The sequence below is a fragment of the Chinchilla lanigera genome, unplaced genomic scaffold, assembly GCF_000276665.1.
Source record: "Chinchilla lanigera isolate Chin_1 unplaced genomic scaffold, ChiLan1.0 scaffold00148, whole genome shotgun sequence".
NCBI classification, from domain to species: Eukaryota; Metazoa; Chordata; class Mammalia; order Rodentia; family Chinchillidae; genus Chinchilla; species Chinchilla lanigera.
The window spans coordinates 2,329,586-2,349,204 of NW_004955549.1; the positions used below are offsets into that span (position 1 = coordinate 2,329,586).

Below are 19,619 nucleotides of genomic sequence, written 5' to 3' on the forward strand. Positions count from 1 at the left end.
ATTTTTTCTTTCTAATGATTTGTAGGTATTAATTGTACATATTAATGGTGCTCAGTGTGATATTTCAGCAAACGCATCCAGCATTCATTGATCAAATCCACCCTCTTTCATCCACCCTCCCTGTCCTCTTCCCAGACTCTGGTGGTCATGATTTTACATTCATGTCAACTTACTATTTCAGCTTCCACACATGAGAGAGAACATGGGGTATCTGTCTTGTAGTGTTTGGCTTATTTCACTTAACATAATGGCACCATTTTGCTGCAAGTGATAGCATTTAGTTCTTCTTTGTGGCTGAATAATATTCTGTTATGTATATACCACTTTTTCTTCATCCTTTCTTCCATTTGAGCACCTAGGCTGATCCCTGTGTGTGAGGTTGTGAATGGTGCCACAACATACATCCACATGCTTCGTTTGGGTAAATATTCCTCCGTGTATGGAATCCACATACACAGGAGCCTTGTGGGTATAAACAGCTTCCATCTGGCCCACTTCCCACAAATCCAGTGGAGAATAACAAACTTAGTCTCACTCCTCTTTGCCTAGTTTTCCTAATTCCATATTCTGTTCTGCCGTGTGAAGAAAAGGCCGTGGGTAATGAACATTAAATAGTGTTTTCAAAGTTGCTTGTTCAGTTGGCCCTTGGTATCTCTGGGTTCTGCCTTGGTGGGTTTAACCCATGGCAACTAAAAGTATTCAGCAAAAACTGTGCCGTATTCAGCACCTGTTCTCAATAATACAGCATAACCACTACATGGATGATGTTCAAATTCTTTTAGGTCTTATCAGTAATCTGGAAATAACCAGAAGTATATGAAAGATGTGAACCAGCTGCATGAAAATCTTATGCCTCTTTATATAAGGATCTTCAGCACCCACAGATCCAGTATTCAGGGGCCCTGAAATCAACACCCCCACCAGGATTCCCATGCAATGGTGGGAAAAGGGATTTTAAAGGTAGAGAAAAATGGGTACAGCTCAAGGTGAAATGTGTCTGATTTCCTCATAATTCAGCCAGTAATACTGAGCATCTACTACAAGATCGCACCAGGACTGTCTTCCTCATTGTTCAGTAAATCCTGAGTAGCAGGTATCATTTCCCCAAGCAGAAGGTGAGGTCCTGAGAGGGACCCCAAAGTATTTACAATATGCAGTGGGAGAAGGGCTCTCCGCCTACATGGAATTGCTTTGTGCCAGGTCCCATGGGGCCTTACACCCACAGAAGCCCACCGTGGATGAGTCCTATGCTAGCATCATGGAGACTCAAAAGTGCCTACTTCACTCCACCAAAGGGAAGGAGTGCGTCTCCCGGAAGGGCTTCACAGAGCAAGGGACATGGAACTGAGGTGTGAGCGAGGACCTCAGGGGACATCCAGCAACACTTCTGAGTCTCAGAAGCAACCGAAATGTGGCTGCATGGATGCTGGACTGAGGGACAAGTAGCCTAGGGTTCAAATCCCAGCTTTACTGCTTCCCAAATAGGACACCTACGGCAAGCAACATAACCTCTCTAAACTGGGTCTCTGGAGCACCACAGCCCAAGGTGTTAGGGATGTTAGCACAGTTAGGGGCCGTGCTGCACCTCCTCAAGAGCACCTGCAGGAGGACTAACCACTTCCGGCTCTGTCTTCCTCCTCCACTTTCCGCCTCTCTCCCCAACTGCAAGCGTCTCCTGACTCGCTTTGCAGGATGAAACCATCACATGCTCCGCCTACTTTGCTTTTTAGCCTAGAAAATCAATCTACTATAGATGAATTTATGAAAATAAACTAGAAGCTCAATCACCACGAGAACAGTTTATAAATGAGTTTTCCCTACAGAAAACATACAACACTGTGTTGGACACACGGTGAGTGCATGCTAAATATTTCTTACATTAATTCTATAACTTAGCTAGTTTTCTTGGTGTAGCAGATGAACATTGCTTCTCTGCCCGAGAGAGAGCAGTGACAGAGAAAATTTGGGACCTCGGTCCCATCTCATTAGGTGGGGGCCTAGGGAGGGGCAAGTCAAAAGGCCTGGGTTGTTTCTGGCACTATTTCTGTCTCTGTTTCTACAGGTAGGCAAATCATTTTCCTGCACTGAGCCTCAATATCCCATCTGTGGAAACCCAGGAGAACTAACTCGGTGGTGTCCAGCACTTTGTGAATACGTGGCTAGGATTCATACACACGAATCCGCCCAGCCCACTCTGATCATCCTCCCTTCAGCCTGCATCCACATGTCCCTTATCACCTCCTCTATTCCCTGCCACACCCAGGGCAGCAGATAGCCACCTCCCGGGCTCATTTGGGAAAAACATTTCCCTCCCACATCCCCCCACAACCAACCCCAGCCCCAAAGCTATGGGAACACCTGCCTGCTTTCTGCCCTTAGGGGAGGCACCATTCAAGAAGAGCAGTTCCTCCTACATTCTTGGCTTTGCTTAACTTTATCCCTCCCCACTGTAACCCAGATAATGGTTTCAGTAATTTATTGCTGCAATTAATTTCTGAGCATTTCAGTAGACTTGGAGACATTTCTCAAACAGGCCTTGCCAAAAATACATTATTAGCCACTTGGATTGAAAGCTGGTTCTTTGGACTCTTCCATAATTAATCATCAGGACATGAAATCTTAATGGTTCACTTTTGTATGTCATAAAACTCTTGGACAATAAATCTTGTGATCGAGGCCAAGTTTTATCTAATTTTGTCCGAAGCCTATTTCTCTAATTACAGAACATTATGGTGATGGTCTCTTTCTCAAAGTGTTGATTTGATTGATTGTATTTCATAGGCAAAGGGTATTACATTTAGCACACATTACATGGAATCAAAATGAAAAATAAATATTATTTTATTTAATCTTAGTAATCCAAGGAGCTAGATTTCACCATCTGCAATTTACAGATGTGGAAACTAAAACCCAGAATATTTAAACAGCTTGTCCAAGGCAACTCAGTATGTGACAGATGTGGGCTTAGAACCTAACTTGAATGGTGTCAAAGATCCTCTTTATGACCAGTCTATGTGTCACTGTCCCTTTTATGATAGGACAAATCTTTGCCTCCTTCGTATCTTCTTTTCCAACCCTTTTAAATGACCCATGAGGGTGCCTAAAGCTCAGAGAAACCAAGCAGTTGGAATCAGACTTTCTCAGCTCACTTGTACTTGCGATAAAACTAGATCACAAGCAGTGGTCTAGTGAAACAACTGGATCTCTTAGATGAAAAGGACTCGAATGCATCGGTATGATCGTTGTTACACATTTTACTGATGAAAGAATACACAGCACACAATTTTAAAACGACAGTGGAAGATGCACTACTCTTTCTCACAGCCCCACGAAGTCTGTGGATCCTTACAAAATGCTTTATGTTCAGCGTTTCATCAAACTCTTGTATCTGCAGCCAGACTGTGGCTCCAACAGAAATAACGGCACAGACGCCCTCTTAGGTGAGCTGAATTACAGTTTCCAAGTACACAACTGGAAGTCTATTTCCCCAATTTTCTGCTTTTCACGAGGTAATGTCTACCAGCACCCCACACATTTTTAAACTTAATCTGCTTTATTAGCCTTTTTATTACTTTCTTAATCAACAACTAATAAAACAGTAAGCCCAACTCTGTCTTGTAGAGTTTATCGACTCCTGTGGTGGAATTATGAGCCCATATTTCCAGCATAACAGGTTTTGGGTTGCCTGTGTACTCTTGACATGGGGCTGGGAGAGCTTCCCTCGCACGGTATTTCCGCCATGGGAACATGGGCCCACACAGCCTTTACGGCACAGCCTGCCGTAAAGCAGGAAGCAATATGTCTGAGCATGTATTGCCTTTTGATACAACAAGCACACATTTACATAATTCATTTTCTAGTAATGTCTATATTTAACAACTAGGTAACAGAATTCTTGGAAAGTTAACAGCTAGCTCTTGCAATCTGGTAGAAACCTATTCAGCACACCACACACAGGTCTCTTAAAACTTTCTCCGCCAAGGAGACTGGCTTTAACCGCATCAACACAGCAATGATGCAGGACCTCCACATGAAATAGGGTAAATATTATAACTTCCAGCCTGCAAGACGTCCGGTGCACCGAGTGTGCGTTCCCCGCCAAATCGAAAAATGAATTCTGAAGAAGAACGGAGGTTAAGAGAAGGACGTTTTACTGAAGGAAAGACAGCTCCTGCCTGAGAGGGACGGGAGTTATTTAGGAATCAGTCCACGTGGTGTAGTCACTCCATCTTTGTCTTGAGGCCTGGCCTTCAACGCATGCACCTCCAGCCACAGCTGCAGTGGGTTTTCGTCTCTGCACTCACTTCTTCGAGGGCCCAGCCCTAGCCCTGTCTGACTCCCTAGAGTATTTCCACCTCACTCAGCTGTCGATAACAGCACGTAACACTGTGAAGTCAGCTTCCTCATGGTTTCTCCCTAATAAGTTACGTGGGAGTGATAATCAAACCAAGGTCCACCACCTTCTCCGGCCACGCCGTGCTCACCTCACGACTTTTCCTCCCCCAAAGCAGCTGTTGTGAAATCCGTCTTGAAGACTTAAAAGCGAGTCTCTGCGCAGACGGTGCCAATCACACCGCAGGCCACCAGATGGCGCACACGCCAGCCGCCTCCCTGGGAAAATCGCTCCCTCAAATTCAACGTGGGAAAGACCATTGTTTTGGCCCTTTTGTTTGACAGGCAGGAAACCTTCAGTAGCCCTTGAGGATAGCCGAGTAGTTATCAGAGGGTAAATCTCCATTTGCCCTCACATTTTTCAGTAAATAATAATAATAACAACAATTTAAGGTACGTATCAACAAAGCTTTGAAGGACGTGAAGAGGAAGTAATCATCCCCCACTTTTCCAGCTGAAGATTCTTCCAGTCCTCAGCCCTCTGTTGCAGGAACACTGGCTGAGCAATTGCTAGGATTCTGCCTTTAGTTCGTAGCACAATCCAGGCTCCATTGCAAGAAATTCAGCCCCACACTCATTCGCTTTCCACTATTGCAAATGTGTAACAAAATCACTACGTGACATTACTTCACCTGTGTGATCCCACATCCCAAAACATAACGTTTTGAAGGCACTGATGCAGTCTGACTTCACTGTTTCACAAGTAAGCAAACCCAGCTCAGGGCGGCGCCTGGCCAGCCTGCGGGCCTGGGCTGACGTTTCCCAGGGACTTCCCCACTGCTCAGGCAAGTGTCCCTTCCGCCCTCCCCTGAGCTTCCACAAGAGACTCCTCCCATCTGTCCCTTTAACGCCATCCTTCCTCTTCCGGAAATGCTGGCATTTTCCAGGATGTGCTCTGTGCATGTCCACCGCTTAGAAGCGGACACTTCACCGGCAGGGGCACTGTCGTCTCCTTCCCGGCGTCCTCGATTCTAGAACCTCGTCTAGAGCAGCACACTTTGAGCCCCTGCGGGGAGGAGAGTGTCGCATTTGTCTCTGTCCTTAGTGCAGCTCAAGAACTTTGGAACTGAATCTTGGAAATAAAACTACCTCCAAGTCAGAAAAAAATCTCTACCAGACCCCACTCGGGTCTCTTTTGGGTTAGGTGATATTGTCCTACCCGCTTCATTCTTACTTTCTCATCCCCAAAATGAGGGACTTGGGTTTGGGGATCCTTGAAAACCCTTTTCTCTTGGAAATACTGTGATGCTATTTTCCTGTGCTTAGAAATACTCCATGAAAGTGCTAGGCGGGAACTCGAATTGTTTTTTAAAACGTATTTTATTAGTGCCTGTTAATTTCATAAAACGCTGCGGTTCGATGTGGTATTTTCATTCGTGCGTATATTTTGATCGTATCCATCCTCGCTTTTACTCTCCCTTACACCTCCTTCCCCCTTCCCCCTATCCCCTCCTCGAACAATATTCTCCCTTCTACTTTCATGTCGTTCTTTTGAAATTCCACGTACTAAGAAAAACACGCACTGCCTGTCTTTCTGAGTCTGGCTCCTTTAACTTAACCTAATGATGTCCAGGTCCATCAATTTTCTGACAAACGACATAATTTTGTTCTTCTTTACAGCTGAATAATACTCCATAGTGTAAATGCCACGTTTTCTTTATCTCTTTATCTGTTGATGGACACCTAGACTGGTTCCTTATCTTGGCTATTATGAATTGTGCCGCAGTAAATACGGCTGTGCAGATTCACCTGCAGTATGTCGACTTTAATTATTTCAGACAAATACCAAGGAGTGGGATGCTATGCCATATGGTAGCTCCATTTTTAGTTCTTTGAAGAACCTTTATACTGATTTCCATGGTGCCTCTACTAATTTACATTCTGACCAGAAATGTAGAAGATTTCTCTCCCCACACACATCATCCCCAGCGTTTATTATTTTCTATATTTTTGATGATAGCAGTTCTGACTGGGGTGAGACAGAAACTCAGTATAGTGTTGATTTTCATTTCTCTAGCGGCTAAAAATTTTTTATCATATATTTGTTATATGAACACTTTTTATCATATATTTATTGGCTAATTGTACTTCTTATTTCGAGAAGTATTCATTCAATTCACTTGCCCATTGATTGACTGAGCGATTTGATTTTTTTTTTTTTTTGGTGTTTTCTGAATTCTTTATATATTCTAGATATTAATCCTCTGTCAGGACAGTAGTTGGAAAGATCTCCTCTTCTGTGTACTGGCTCCTTGCTCTGTTAGTTGTTTCCCTTGCTGTGTGGAAGCTTTTAAATTTTAGGCAGCCTCTTTTGTTGATTCTTGCTCCTACTTCTTGTTCTAGCCAAGCAGTTTCTGTTCTATTCTTGTCCTGTCCAAGTTCTATTCAAGAAGTTTTTACTTGTGGCTGTGGCTTTAAGTGTTTTCCCCATGTTTTCTTCTAGAAGTTTCAAAATTTCAGGTTTTGCACTTGGGACCTAAAGATAAAGGATAAAATCTCTTTTGGGTTGATTTTTGGAGAGGGTAAGAGATAAAGATCTACTTTTAACCTTCTATAAACACATAGTCAGGTTTCCCAGCACCATTTGTTAAAAAGGTAATCACTTCCAATGTGTATTTCTTTGCTCCTTTTTCCAGAATCAAATGGTTATAGTCACGTGAGTCAGTTTCTTTGTCCTCTATTCTGTTCTACTGGTGTATGTGTCTATCTGGGCCAGTGTCATGCTGTTTCCGATACTATGGCTTCATAGTATAATTTGAAATCTGGTATTGTGATGCATCCAACCTTGCTTTTTTGGCTTAGGAATGCTTTAGTTATTCTGAGTCTTTTGTGTTCCCATATGAATTTTAGGATTATTGTTTTATAAATCTGTAAAGAATGTCATTTCAGACTTTGGTGGGGATTACATTGGTTCTGCAGATTGCTTCTGGTACTGTGGCCATTTTAACGATACTAATACTATCTATCTATAAGCCTGGGCTATCTTTCAATCTTTTAGTGCCTTCTTCAATTTTTTTTTCACTGTTCTGTAACTTTTGTTGTAGAGGGTCTTTTACGTCCTTAGGTTGGTTCCTAGTTTATTTTTCTTCGATGCTATAGTGAATGGCACTGTTTTACTGATTTCTTTCTTAGCTAGATGTACAGAATTAGTGATGTACAGAAAAGCTATTGGACTTTTACTGTTGATGTTGTACCCTGAGGAACTTGAATTAATCATATACATATGCATAAAATGAAATATATGTATAATGAATATATAAGTATTACCTAATCAATGTAATTTCACTCATCATTTCTTGATAAATGTCTTTTCCTCTTTAGTATTAAATATTACAATTAAGCATATATGAATGTTAATTTTAAAATAGGAGCCAGTGATTAGGAGGGAGCCTTGGTTATCACATTAAATATGATGAAATCTTAATTCCCTGCTTTACTAGCTAGGTGGCTATAGGTGAAATGTTTAACTTCCCCATCTCTTAGTTTCTTCATCAGAACAAGTGTGAAGTTTAATAAAACCACAAAAGCTAAAATGTTTTAGTATCATACTGGGCACCTAATAGATCTTTAAAAATATTAATCAGAATCATAAAGAGGAATCATTTTCATGTAAGTAAATGTAAGAGTAGTACTTGACAATGTTTTCCATAAATTTATGATATTCCTTCTTGTTTTAGGAGACAAACCCATACAGGGAAACAAGGTAAGAGAAATAATTAGAACATGTTCGGTATTCTTTTCTTTAAAATCATAGAATTGTGGATGAGGTGAAAGCTTAGGTATGACTTGAAAAATGTGCCATAGGAGCTTGATCATAATTAATAATTTCTGTTTGTAAGCCAAAGATTTTAGCCATTTGTACTACTCAAAAAGCAATAAATTTAATTTCTGATTTTTTTTTACAGACCCCTATACCACCACCTAGGTAAGACATTTAAAATTATATAGGTTTTTTTGCTATTTACATAAGTGATGTGTGCCAGCACTTGAAAAGAAGAAATAGAAACATTTGGCATTGAAAAAACTAATATAAGTTGACCAATGACAAGCCTTCTTTCACTCATTTAATCATTCATTGATTCACTCACATTTAACTCTTCAATATACCCTCACTCACCAGTCTTTCTTTCTTTCTTTCTTTCTTTCTTTCTTTCTTTCTTTCTTTCTTTCTTTTCTTCTCTTAAGAGAAACATGAGAAAGATTTACTACAGATAGATATAGAACACACTCAAAAGAGGAGTGCGGGTGCTCAAAGAAATGAGGCACCTCATTTGCATTTTTAGGAAAAAAGAAAACAAAATTTCACAAAATAATAAAAGAATGCAATAGTTAATACACTGTGTATCACTGTCTTCAAAGTAGTTACTCAGCATATATATTAAAATATTTTGGAACAAATAGGTAATTTAGAGAATTAGTTGAACTTCTCCCTATTTCCTATTTATCTATCTTCTATTTTGCTCTTACTTGTGTCTGTGTGTATAGAAAGATATATGTTTTTTGAATTTCTCATATAAGAGAAACCATATGATATTCAAGCTTGTATGTCTGATTTACTTCATTTAACATTATGTTCTCAAGTTGCATCCATTTACCTATGAATTTCTCCAGTTTATCCTTCTTTATGGCAGAACAGTACTCCATTGTGTGTAAATACCACATTTTCTTTAACAGTTCATCTGTTGATGGACACATATGCTATTCCAAGATCTAGCTATTGTAAATGGTGCTGCTATAAACTTGGGTGTGCATGGATCCCTGCAATATGATCATTTGAACTCTTTTGTTAAATGAAATTTCTAGTTTTAGTTTTTTGTGGATTTACATAGTGGTTGTACTAGTTTACATTCCCACCGGCAATTCTTTCCTGTTTCTCTCCCTTCTTTTAGCACAGAAATCTGCCAGCTCTTTGATGGGTATCTACTTACATTCACATTCAAGAGAGACTGGGCTGGCCCTATCTATCTCTCTGTGTATCAACAAGTGAATAATCAGAGAGTCAATGGCTACATAAGAGACTTACAGTATGTAAATATATGCTCATATAAGCACATACATTTATAAATAGTACATGCGCAAGGCCAAATAATATTATACTACCCATAGATAAGAAGATCAGAGCAGCAGGGGCTGCTGAGGCTCTCATGTGTGGTCACTTCGCTGCTGTCCTGCTGCCTGCATGTGCCTCTGCCAGGCCTTTTTTACACCTCTATCACTCATTTCTTCAGATCTCTCCCTTCCCTCCCTTGGAAGCATCTTGAGCCAAGCACAGTGTCCTTTTCCTCCACACGTTTTCTGAATGAATGGGAGAACTAAACTGGCGCACAAATCAGAAAATTGGTCTTCATTCACTAGCGAACATTTCCATATTTCCTAGGGGAGCTTTAAAAATTCAGCTCCTTCAGCCTGATGTACATAGAAGGCTATTGTTCTCTTTTCCCCAGGCCTCTTCAAACTCACAAAGGGGCCACACAGAAAAGTATGTGACACCCTGTGGAAGAGTGTATCACCCTCCAGAAAACAGCACCAAACCAAAGAGTGAGACGGCAGGGAGTCCAATTTAGATCTGCTAGATGATCAAATACACTGGCACCTGGGGCTGCCTGAAACAGCTCAGGCTGCTCAGTAAACCTCTGAGCTTCGCAAAACTGTGCTTCCAACACAGACTTGGAGCAGGGAGGGCCGGGCGGGATGCATTCAGCGGGTGAGGAGCCAGCTGTGTCACCAACCTGCTCAAACCCTGTGGGACTCTTCACACAGGCCTCCCCCAACCCTCCCGAAGAAGTACCAGCCCTTGCCCCCTGCACCACCGGAGAGCCACACACCTTCCCTACAGCAGCACAGCTTCCCAGAAGCCCAGCGGGGGCCCAGGTGAGACACGTGGCCTTGCTAGTGTGCAGTGCCCAGGAAGGGACTGGGGTGGGCTGCAGGAGGGTGGCAGCATCACCTCCTAAAGCGGAGGCTTCCCCAGAGAGGGTGGAGGGAGCTCCCCCTGGGGCAAGGAAGGCTGACCACTCCTGGAGGGAAAACAGCCTTAGAAACCTGTGGTTGGATACTTCCCAGAAAATACAGCTTTGCAAGAAAGTGAGCTATTGAAAGAATTGCTCCTCTGAGGCCTGAGTTAGTTATTGAAGAAATTATTCCATGCCAGCAGGAAATCAGGACATTGTATGTAAAAGCCAGAATAGGGTTCAGACTATTCCAGGACCAATCCGGGGGCAGCTTGCTTTTGCTCTGGCTACAGAAATACAGCCAGGCCTGAAAACCCTTCTATCAAAAACATTATTGCCTTTTTGACAAATACATATTGCAAAACCAGCCCTCTGGCACTAAGGGTTTCCATGGGAATTGGATTCCCATTCCCAATGTACGGGGTGGTTGACAGCTGATGCTAATCACAAAATGTGACTAACTCAAGTTAGTAGGTTTCCCCCCAAGATAGTTTAAATTACCAAAATTGCCTCTTTTTGGAAGTCAGAGCAGAGCGGGGCATTTTCTTCTCATTCCTGCACGGAAAGAACAATGCTTTCTGGCTGCAGGCTGGACTGGCAGGTCGAGGTACGGCTGTGATTGAACTGGGAGATGTTTCTCAGGACTGCAGAAATTCAGGGGTGAAGCCCATTTTGAGCTGTATGGGAGACCTGTTCATTACTGGTTCTGATGAGAGGGGATCATTAAACAGTTTTAAACGCCTGTCATTCTCCCTCCTAATTGTCTGGAAAATGTCTCATCTGTTCATCCTTCACAGTCCCAATAGCAGGTCTTCCAAAAGGCACTGCCCTTGTCCTCTCTCCCATGGAACACACTCTCCATCTGTCCCTCTCACAGAGCACAGCCCCCAGGAACAGGAGCAAGTCCTCAAGGCTGGCCTCAAACTGTCCTGATTGAAATTTAGGCTGTATTTCACTGGGGACAGGGGTGATTTACCCTTCTTCCCCAAAGGACAGGTAGCAACGTCTGGAGAGAATTTGGGTTGTGATACCTTGGAGAAGGGCTGCTACTGGCATCTGCCGAGTAGCATGGGTACCCCCCAGGGTAACAGAACCAGGGTAACATACGTGCAAGCTTTCCATGTAGAAGGGAAGGAACTGCCTCAGTCAGTCCTGCAAAGTCCTGGACCAGCGTTTCCCGGGGCCAGGGTTTTTCACACTGGTAAAGGAAGGATTATATCAATACCTACCACCTACCTACCTCATTGGCTACTGTGAAAATTTAATGAGATGATTCTCCTAATGTGCTTAGCAGCAAAGATTTATAACTAATATTTCTTGCATGCTTAGGACCTTGTGCTTTTTTCTATTTGAGCTTTTCTCACCCCCAAGTAATATACCCAGATTCTAATCTGACCCTTGCACCCCAAAAGAGCTCACATGGTATCTGTATTTCCTTGTACAGTGCCTGATGTATGCACTTGTAGGTGTCTAATGAGCATGTATGTCCTTCTGCAGCTTCCAAAGGCACCTGACCATAGAAGGAGCCATCAAAGTTGCTCTGTTCTGATTTCCCCTTTCAAAGAGGGAGGGACTGAGGGGAAGGGACATTAGGAAGTGGTGCCATCAGGATCAGAAATACCAAGTGTTCTCTCCAGAAAACTCTTGATCAAATAGTTTAGTTTAATATGTTAAGACCTGGTCAACCTGCAAAGAAGTAAGGAGAAAGAAAATAGGACTAAGAAGATACCATAGACGATGAGGTTATTTAGTGTGAAAATATGTGTATCTACTTTCTACTTCTTCATGCCTGAAAAGGACAGGCTCCTGGGGCCCAGCAGAACAGGGCTGAATCCCACTTGAGCCACTTCCAGCTGTATAATTTCAGAAAGCTCCTTAACAACTCCGAATCCTGTGCATCTATTGGAATGGTGCTCCACATTTTTACAGCTCCCCAATGTGAGGTTGATCTCTTTAGAAATTGGGGCTTTGTACCTTGGTGTACTTGCAGTTCTAGTTTACAATTTTTAAATCATGTTTAGGAATTGGGCTGCACCTGTTCACTGCAAACCCCTCTAAAGAGTCATTGCATTTCATCTTACAAACTCCTTCCAGGGCTCTGTGAAGTGTGGTTTATCTAAGTCTTAGCATGGCAAAGGGTCCAGCCCAGTGGAAGGCCTGTAGGCACTCAATAAATATCATTTCCCTTCCTTTGGGTCTCTAAGCTCACTCAGGTGAGGTTAGGTAACTCAGAGAGGTTAGGTAACTTAGTCATAGTCACGAGGCTGACATGTGACTGTCAGGAGTAAAAGCCTGCAGAGTGCTCCAGGAGACACTGGGACACACCAAGAGTAGAAGGATGGGAGAGTTTTGCTTTAGCAACAGAGCTGTGCTTTCAAATGCATTGTTAGCAGAGAGCACTTGGGTGGTCAGACAGCTTTAGTGAAGACCCAGGTCATGTGTAAATAGCCATGCAGGCTGTGAAAATAGAACACCTGCCATCTGAGCTTCTCCAGCAGCCCCCAGCACCCCCCAACACACACACACACCCTGCTAGCAGCTACTCTGTAAGGCACAGCATTTGAATCCCACCCTGCCTGAGGCAGACACTGTGATTTACATCTGGCAATCAAGGGCTTCAATGGCTGCAACAGCTGCAGCCCTTGACAATTGCCCAATCAGCCTGGATGGTGGCGGTGGCCACACCCAAGCCTTTTGTCTCCACAGGCCAGCAATTCTCTTTCTTAATTAAAGCTAAGTATTGGCTTCACAAAATAATTGTGGAATCAAAGCAGTTCAGTTAAGGAAAATGTCATTTTAGATAACTCACTGACAGCTCAGACCTAGAAGAGAACTTGAAAGTTTGGAGAATGCTACTTGTGTGGTCTCAACAATCTATGCACTGTTATGATTGCTACAATATCCATGGACTTAGTATTTACTTTGCCTAGCTCATGTGTTTGTCACTTACGTAAATTTACTTTTAAATAACTGCAACATTGGAAGTTTCAGAGCATAGCTTTTAACCTGGGGCCATTCCTCACCGCTAAAGGGAGAAATATGCAAAGATTAGACTGGTTTTTAGGAGGTATTGGTCACCATGAAGAGACTCTGTCCTTCCCCTAATCTGAGAGGGAATTAGTAAAGGAATAACTTCACAGCCATTTTAATGGCCAAATATAATTATCCTGAATAGTAAAAGTAGTGAACATTTTCTGAGTTCTGATGTGCATCAGTCCTGGCATGAAGCCTGCTGTCTGTATTGATGCATTTAGTTGCACAATACCCTATGAAAAAGGTAGTATTACTATCCCCACTTTAGTGAGGAAAACACAGAAATAGAATTCACCATGCCATGGTAGTTCCTTTACACTTCAATAAGTGCAATGCCCCAAGGATTGGGGTTCAGCCAAACTATAATTTAAATAAAGCACCTTGTATTAAAGATACCCAAAACTCCTTTGCCTAACTCTGAGCTTCCCCGTGCAACCAGCGGTTCTGGCATCCCACCTGTTCAAGCAGTCTCAGTTGCAGAAATACATACTCCGATGACTGGGAAGCAAAAAGAAGCCTCTATAAACGTGAAAACACATGGCCACTTCAAAGAGAGACAGTGTAGATTACGGAGATGTACGAATTCACATCTGTACGTGGGAATACAGATTTCAAGGTGTGAACTTAATTATAATTACAGTTTGCAGGACTCTGAGATGGGGAGAAAGTGGGTAGAGGGTTGAGAAGATCTTTGTATTAGTTCTTGCAACTGCAGGGGAATCTGTGATTATCTCAGAACAAAAAGTAGAACCTGGAAGGGAGTTGCAGGTTGAGGTGTTCTGCCTATGGGAAGTGTTATTTCACCCCAAACAGCTTTTGCATGTATTTTTTACTAGCGTATTCAACAGTTCTCTTCATTTCTCTCTGGATTTGCCCATCTTATAGGTGGGAAAACTCAGCTTCAAGAGAGCGTTTAACTTACCCAGGGTGACAAAGCCCATAGATGACAAAGCATAGGTTTAGATCCAATTCACTTAAAACGTAACCAAAAGCTAAAAGATGTACAAAGGTCTACATTTGTAGTAAATGGTAGTCACCTTAAGCTTATACCCAGCACCTATTATGCACAGAAGGTGAATGGAACTGATAACCGTGTGTCATTGGTCACCTCCAGCAAATTGAACATGGACAAAGCTCAGAGTTCATGGATACTCACAACAGACAACACAGGGAAGGATCCACAGTCAGACACCAGAGTGCCTTACGCAGGTCTATGTGGAAGGGACTTGACACAGTCTCCAGGTTTCTGTCCTAAAATTTGATTTACTCACGTGACAAATTCTAAAGCCTAGGTAGGCTCTTGAAGGCTCTAATGCCGATCTGGAAAGTACATTTCTGTGTATAAATTCCATGCTTTTATCGAAACAGAAAGATCATCACTGTGCTTGTCCTTCCACAAGTCTGAACTAATTCAGCTGAGCTGGGTTAAGGAATCTTAGTGAGATTTCCTTACAAACTCAACTAGATCAACCTAAATACTTGAAAAGCCCTTATAAATGGAAAGGATTTGATTTTTACACACTCCTAATGCTGACCAGGCAAATTTAAATCCTAGCAAGCAAAACTTTCTTCAACAATTGTTGTCCATTTAATAGAGTAAATATATATATACAAGAAAATCAAGTTCTCTTCCACAGTTCAAACTCCTTACAAGTAGAACTTGTCTTCATTATTGTAATTTAAAATTGCAACCTTAAAGTCTACATTTTAAATTGAAGTCATGCAGCCAATCCATCAGTGACCCCAATATGCTGGTCTCTTAAACATTAACAACCCTGAGATTTAACCTCAAAATAATTGACATTATAGGAAATTGCCCTACTCCATTCCTTTTCTCTTCCTCTTCTCACTTGCTCAACTAAAAGGGAAGAGAGTGAAGAAGTCTTCTGCCCATCCACTCAGGGGGCCCAAGAGAGATTTGCATGGGTGAGGTCCCAAGGTAAAAGAACACCTGTGCATAAGACATCAGCAACAACAGCAGGCTCATGGAGCAGAGCAGAGCAGAAGAGTGAGAGCCAACTGCATCTTTATTGTATAATTGTTATACAGGTTGTTATCTCATATTTACATTCTTACATAGTGCTGTAACCAGCGTATGCATGTTTACCTGTGCTAAGTCACGGTTACATAATTGTATCCCTCTGTGCACCTGCACAGGACAAGCAGGGTCACGTCCTCAGGTGTCCTTAGACCGCCCTGAGCTTTGAAGCAGTCTAAGTGGTTCCCCACATGCTCTCTCCCACAGGCTGAGTTGAAACTTTAGGAACCATGGACCTTAAAGACTGTCACTAATTGCTTGGAGATCTGAAACCAGGACATAGTGATAGCATTATATGCTTCCGAGGTCATCTTGCCTGGCACAGACCCTGAAAGCTCTGGATCCACAGCTGTCAGCTGAGATTAGCCTTGAGCTATGGAGCCTTAATCTCATAGCTTTCTTCTCTAACTTAGTCATGTTCTAACAATGGTGCCCACTGTATGGCCACCATTTTCAATTGTATCTCTAGGAATTCTCCAAGATGAATATGCTTGTTGCCATTTTGCAGATGAAAAAACTGAGGTTTAGAGAAGCTAACTGACTTGTCAATAGAATGAAAGATTTGGACCTTATTGAGACTTATCCAATGCCCACATTATAGATTTTTGAATCTTTCCCTTCCCTTCAGTCCCCACCCCCAAGACTTTTTGCTTTAGCAGTATTCTTTCTCTTACACATGCCTCCCTGGGATCCCATGGGACATGTGACAGTTTCATATTTAAAACTGTTTACATTTTCTCAAAGCAAGTCAATGATAGGTCTGATTGTGCTAATGAAACCACATATGAAAAATCAAATGTCAGGGGGCATAATGATGTTCTCTAAATCCTCCTAAAAGGAGAAGCAAGTATATTCATGTCCTACCTATCACTACCTTTGATATTGGCTTATAACTTATTTTACCTAGATAATTATGAGAAAAAATAACTGCTTTAGTTTTATAGAACAGTGATAAATATCACACTGAACTATGGGCTGTTAATTTGGCAAGGACAATGTAATCAAAGGTTTATAAAGGCTCACAATGATTTTATCTTGGTCATTATGACTTGCATTTTATTTAACACCATGTGTCTTTCTTTTGTCTTACAGACAAATAAGCTTAAAGGACTTAGGTGAGGTGAGTAGCAATTTTTTCCTGGGAAAGAAAAAGGGAATTTCTGTGCATTAAATGACCACAATGAGAAAAATTCTGCTTGCTTCAAGTACTTCATCACACCTAATTCCCACAGTAGCTCTGCTCCAAGCGTATTATCATACCTACTTAAAAGGTGAGAAAACTAAAGTAAAATAAATGACGATCCAGGTTGCAAGCCAAGACCCTATTCCGCTGCCATGCTCATTTTGTGTTTGTTGGTACAATGGGAAGCACACCCGCTCCACAGGGAAGACAGTCTCCACAGATGGCATCCAGCCTCCAGCATGACAGAGACGAAGCGCTGGAAACCACACTGTACCTTGACATTGTCCTTCACGAGGAAGGCAGGACTGCAAAGTAGAAGGCAGATGAGATCCGGTGTCACATGGATCTGGGTTTTGAACCTTGCTCTGCTGCCCACTAGCTTTTGTGAATTTTGGCAAGCATCCCCACCCATCAGGTCTCTATTTCCTCAGCCATAAAAGAGACAGATGTATTTCTTTGCAAAGTTGTTGTGATAACATCAAAAAATCTCAATAAATACACAAATGACCAATAGAGGGTCAACAAACGGCACGAAAGGCAGGTGAGGTACAGCTGTCCTGCAGTTTTCTAGAAGTGTTATGTCCTTAACTTCACAAAGGGCAAATTTCTTAAGAAGAGGGTGATTAGTGGAAGGTTTCTGTCCAACAACATACATGGCCTGACCTCACCCCTTTGGGCTGCTAACACATTCAGTTTTTGTTTTCTTATTTGACTTATGTTCTTATGTCTAGACCATAGAGGCCGATTTGCTTCCTTCCTTCCTTCTTCTTTCCTTCCTTCCCACCTTCCCTCCTTTCTTTCTTCTTTGTTAGTCTCATGAGAATGCTAATATCAAAAGTCACATTTTTAGTTTGTCACTCAAATAAGATATTTATTACATCTCTTTAACACACTAAATGATTAATCATGCCACGAAGGGTAACACGTCACTTCTGGATGAGAGAAACAGCCCTGGTTCTGTACAGGACGTTCTAGGCTCATGATTTCCTGAGAGCTGTTGGAGTTCCTGAGTGCCACCAGGAAGGAGCAAGCTGAGCATAATGCTCTGCTGCTGGGGGAGCCCACACATCCCAGTGCCTAGGCCAGGGACTCTGCCCCTCTCTCCTGTAGGTTGGATTGACGTGCCTCAAGTAGAGATTGGCTGCCCCACTGGTCCATAATGCATTGGTCAGCCTGAGGGGACAATAGGTCTTCCAGTTATCAACAAGCAGGAAGAAATCAGGGAGGCCCTCCTTAAGCAGCTGAGAGCATGCAGGACTGTTTATTTTCTCTGTAACTTTGGTTGGTTTCTGCTAGAAATTGGCATCATCGTCTAAAGAAAAGGATCGAGGACCAAAACACATTCCTGCTCATCTTTTGCCAAGATGCTGCCCCCAAAACCCAAGCAGAACAGCAAACACCACACTTGTGAGCACCTGAAGTGCTTGCTTAATTACCTTGGAGAGTAGATTCTATTGCAGGAGAATACCATCTGCCCCAATTCAAATTCCACTGGCATTTCATAGTTTGCAAAGGAAGGAGAGCCTCGTAGTCTCCTTTCATGTACACAAAACCCTAAGAGAAAAATGAAGCCTGAGAGAGGTGGCAAACTGCCAGAGATACTGCAGCTGGCAGGAGACAGGGCCGGTCCCTGAAATCCACTCGTCCTTGTCTGCTCCCCACAGCCGTGACTCTCTTCCTTAAAAACTACTGAAGCAGCCTGAGCTAAATAATAATATAAGAAAGGAAGGAAGAAAAGAAGTAAGGGAGGAAAAGGGAAGAAAGAGAAGGAAGAGAGAGGAGGAAGATTGGAGGGACAGAGCAATGATGAAGGAGACATTACTGTTTCACTTGATTATATTTATTTTCTAACAGCAAAAAAAGTTAAAGTAGAAAAGCTAGAGAGATTTCACTCTACTTTTTATTACATTGATTTTAAGTTCAGAGGTCTCAACCAAAGAGTTGGCTGGGTCTCAATGAAATAAAACAACTATTCTCCCTGAGCATGATTTCTCTGCCGATAGGATTTACGGTTCTGCTTTCCCAGTGCCTTTAACAAGGCCAGGGACTGCCCTGTCTGATTGAGTGCTTGGAGCAGGCAGATGCAAAGTCCTGGGGAAGACTCAGTGGGGAGACTTCCAAACTGCTCATTAGAAGGGATTCCTTACCCTTTTTACCAGGCCTGTAGATTTACTCCCTCTTGCTATCCATAATAAAATGCATGTCCTCTCCCCTGAACCCTAGTGGATGCCAAAGTCATTAAAACAAAAAGCCCTGTCTTTTGGCTAACTTCAGACAGGACATAAGCTGCTACTCTGAGAAAACTGCTGCTAAGGATTTCTTAACCAAAAAGCATTTGTGAGTCAGGACAGCAGGACTCAAAGTCAGACTGGCCGCAAGATAACAGTGAATGTGGGAAGATGGCTCCACCTCTTTGGGGCTCATCTGTAAACCAATGGCTTTTAATGCTTTTTGGACTTTAAGTCCCTTTGAAATTTTGCTGAGAGGTGTGATAAACCTTCCTCACCTCAAGTATGCATATATTTATAAAGAAGGAACACTTTTATTCTAGAAAATTCATAAAGCTCACTCAACAGTCAAATGATCCTTCCCATCCCTCAGGCTAACAAGTTCTTATCTAAATGATACCTACCATCTTTTCCAGCTGATATTATATCTGAAGGGGAATTCATCAGATTACTTGTGATTAAATAAACCCTTCAGCAAATATTGTCCCTATTTATAGCTCTTTTGCTTTTTCAAGAGTGGAATGCAGTCAAAGATGAAAGGCATTTGATAAATACATAGATTTTCACAACAAAGGGTGATCTGTAATCTACCACTTTTAAGGAAGGAAAGAGAAAGGAAAGGTTTGGGGAGGTAAATAGTTGTTTAAAAAATAATGTAAATATTATCTGCTCATTTTCTTAAACAAAACTCCAGAACAAGTATAAAGAAAAATTAATCATAGCCTCATTGCTTAGACCAAAACTTCTATTAATATGTTGTCATATTTCTTTAAACCTATTTTTCTGCATTCACA

General features: G+C 42.1%; 1 protein-coding gene across 3 annotated transcripts in view; it reads left to right on the forward strand.

Annotated features, from left to right (window-relative positions):
- Nucleotides 1–19,619, forward strand: part of Clnk (cytokine-dependent hematopoietic cell linker) — a 209,012-nt gene that overhangs the window by 162,695 nt on the left and 26,698 nt on the right. For all 3 annotated transcript variants that reach the window (XM_013508541.1, XM_013508543.1, XM_013508542.1), the window contains exons 9-12: nt 8,070–8,095; nt 8,298–8,317; nt 10,153–10,263; nt 16,507–16,534. In XM_013508541.1, coding sequence (XP_013363995.1) covers nt 8,070–8,095; nt 8,298–8,317; nt 10,153–10,263; nt 16,507–16,534 — 185 coding nt within the window. The remainder of the gene's footprint in view (nt 1–8,069; nt 8,096–8,297; nt 8,318–10,152; nt 10,264–16,506; nt 16,535–19,619) is intronic.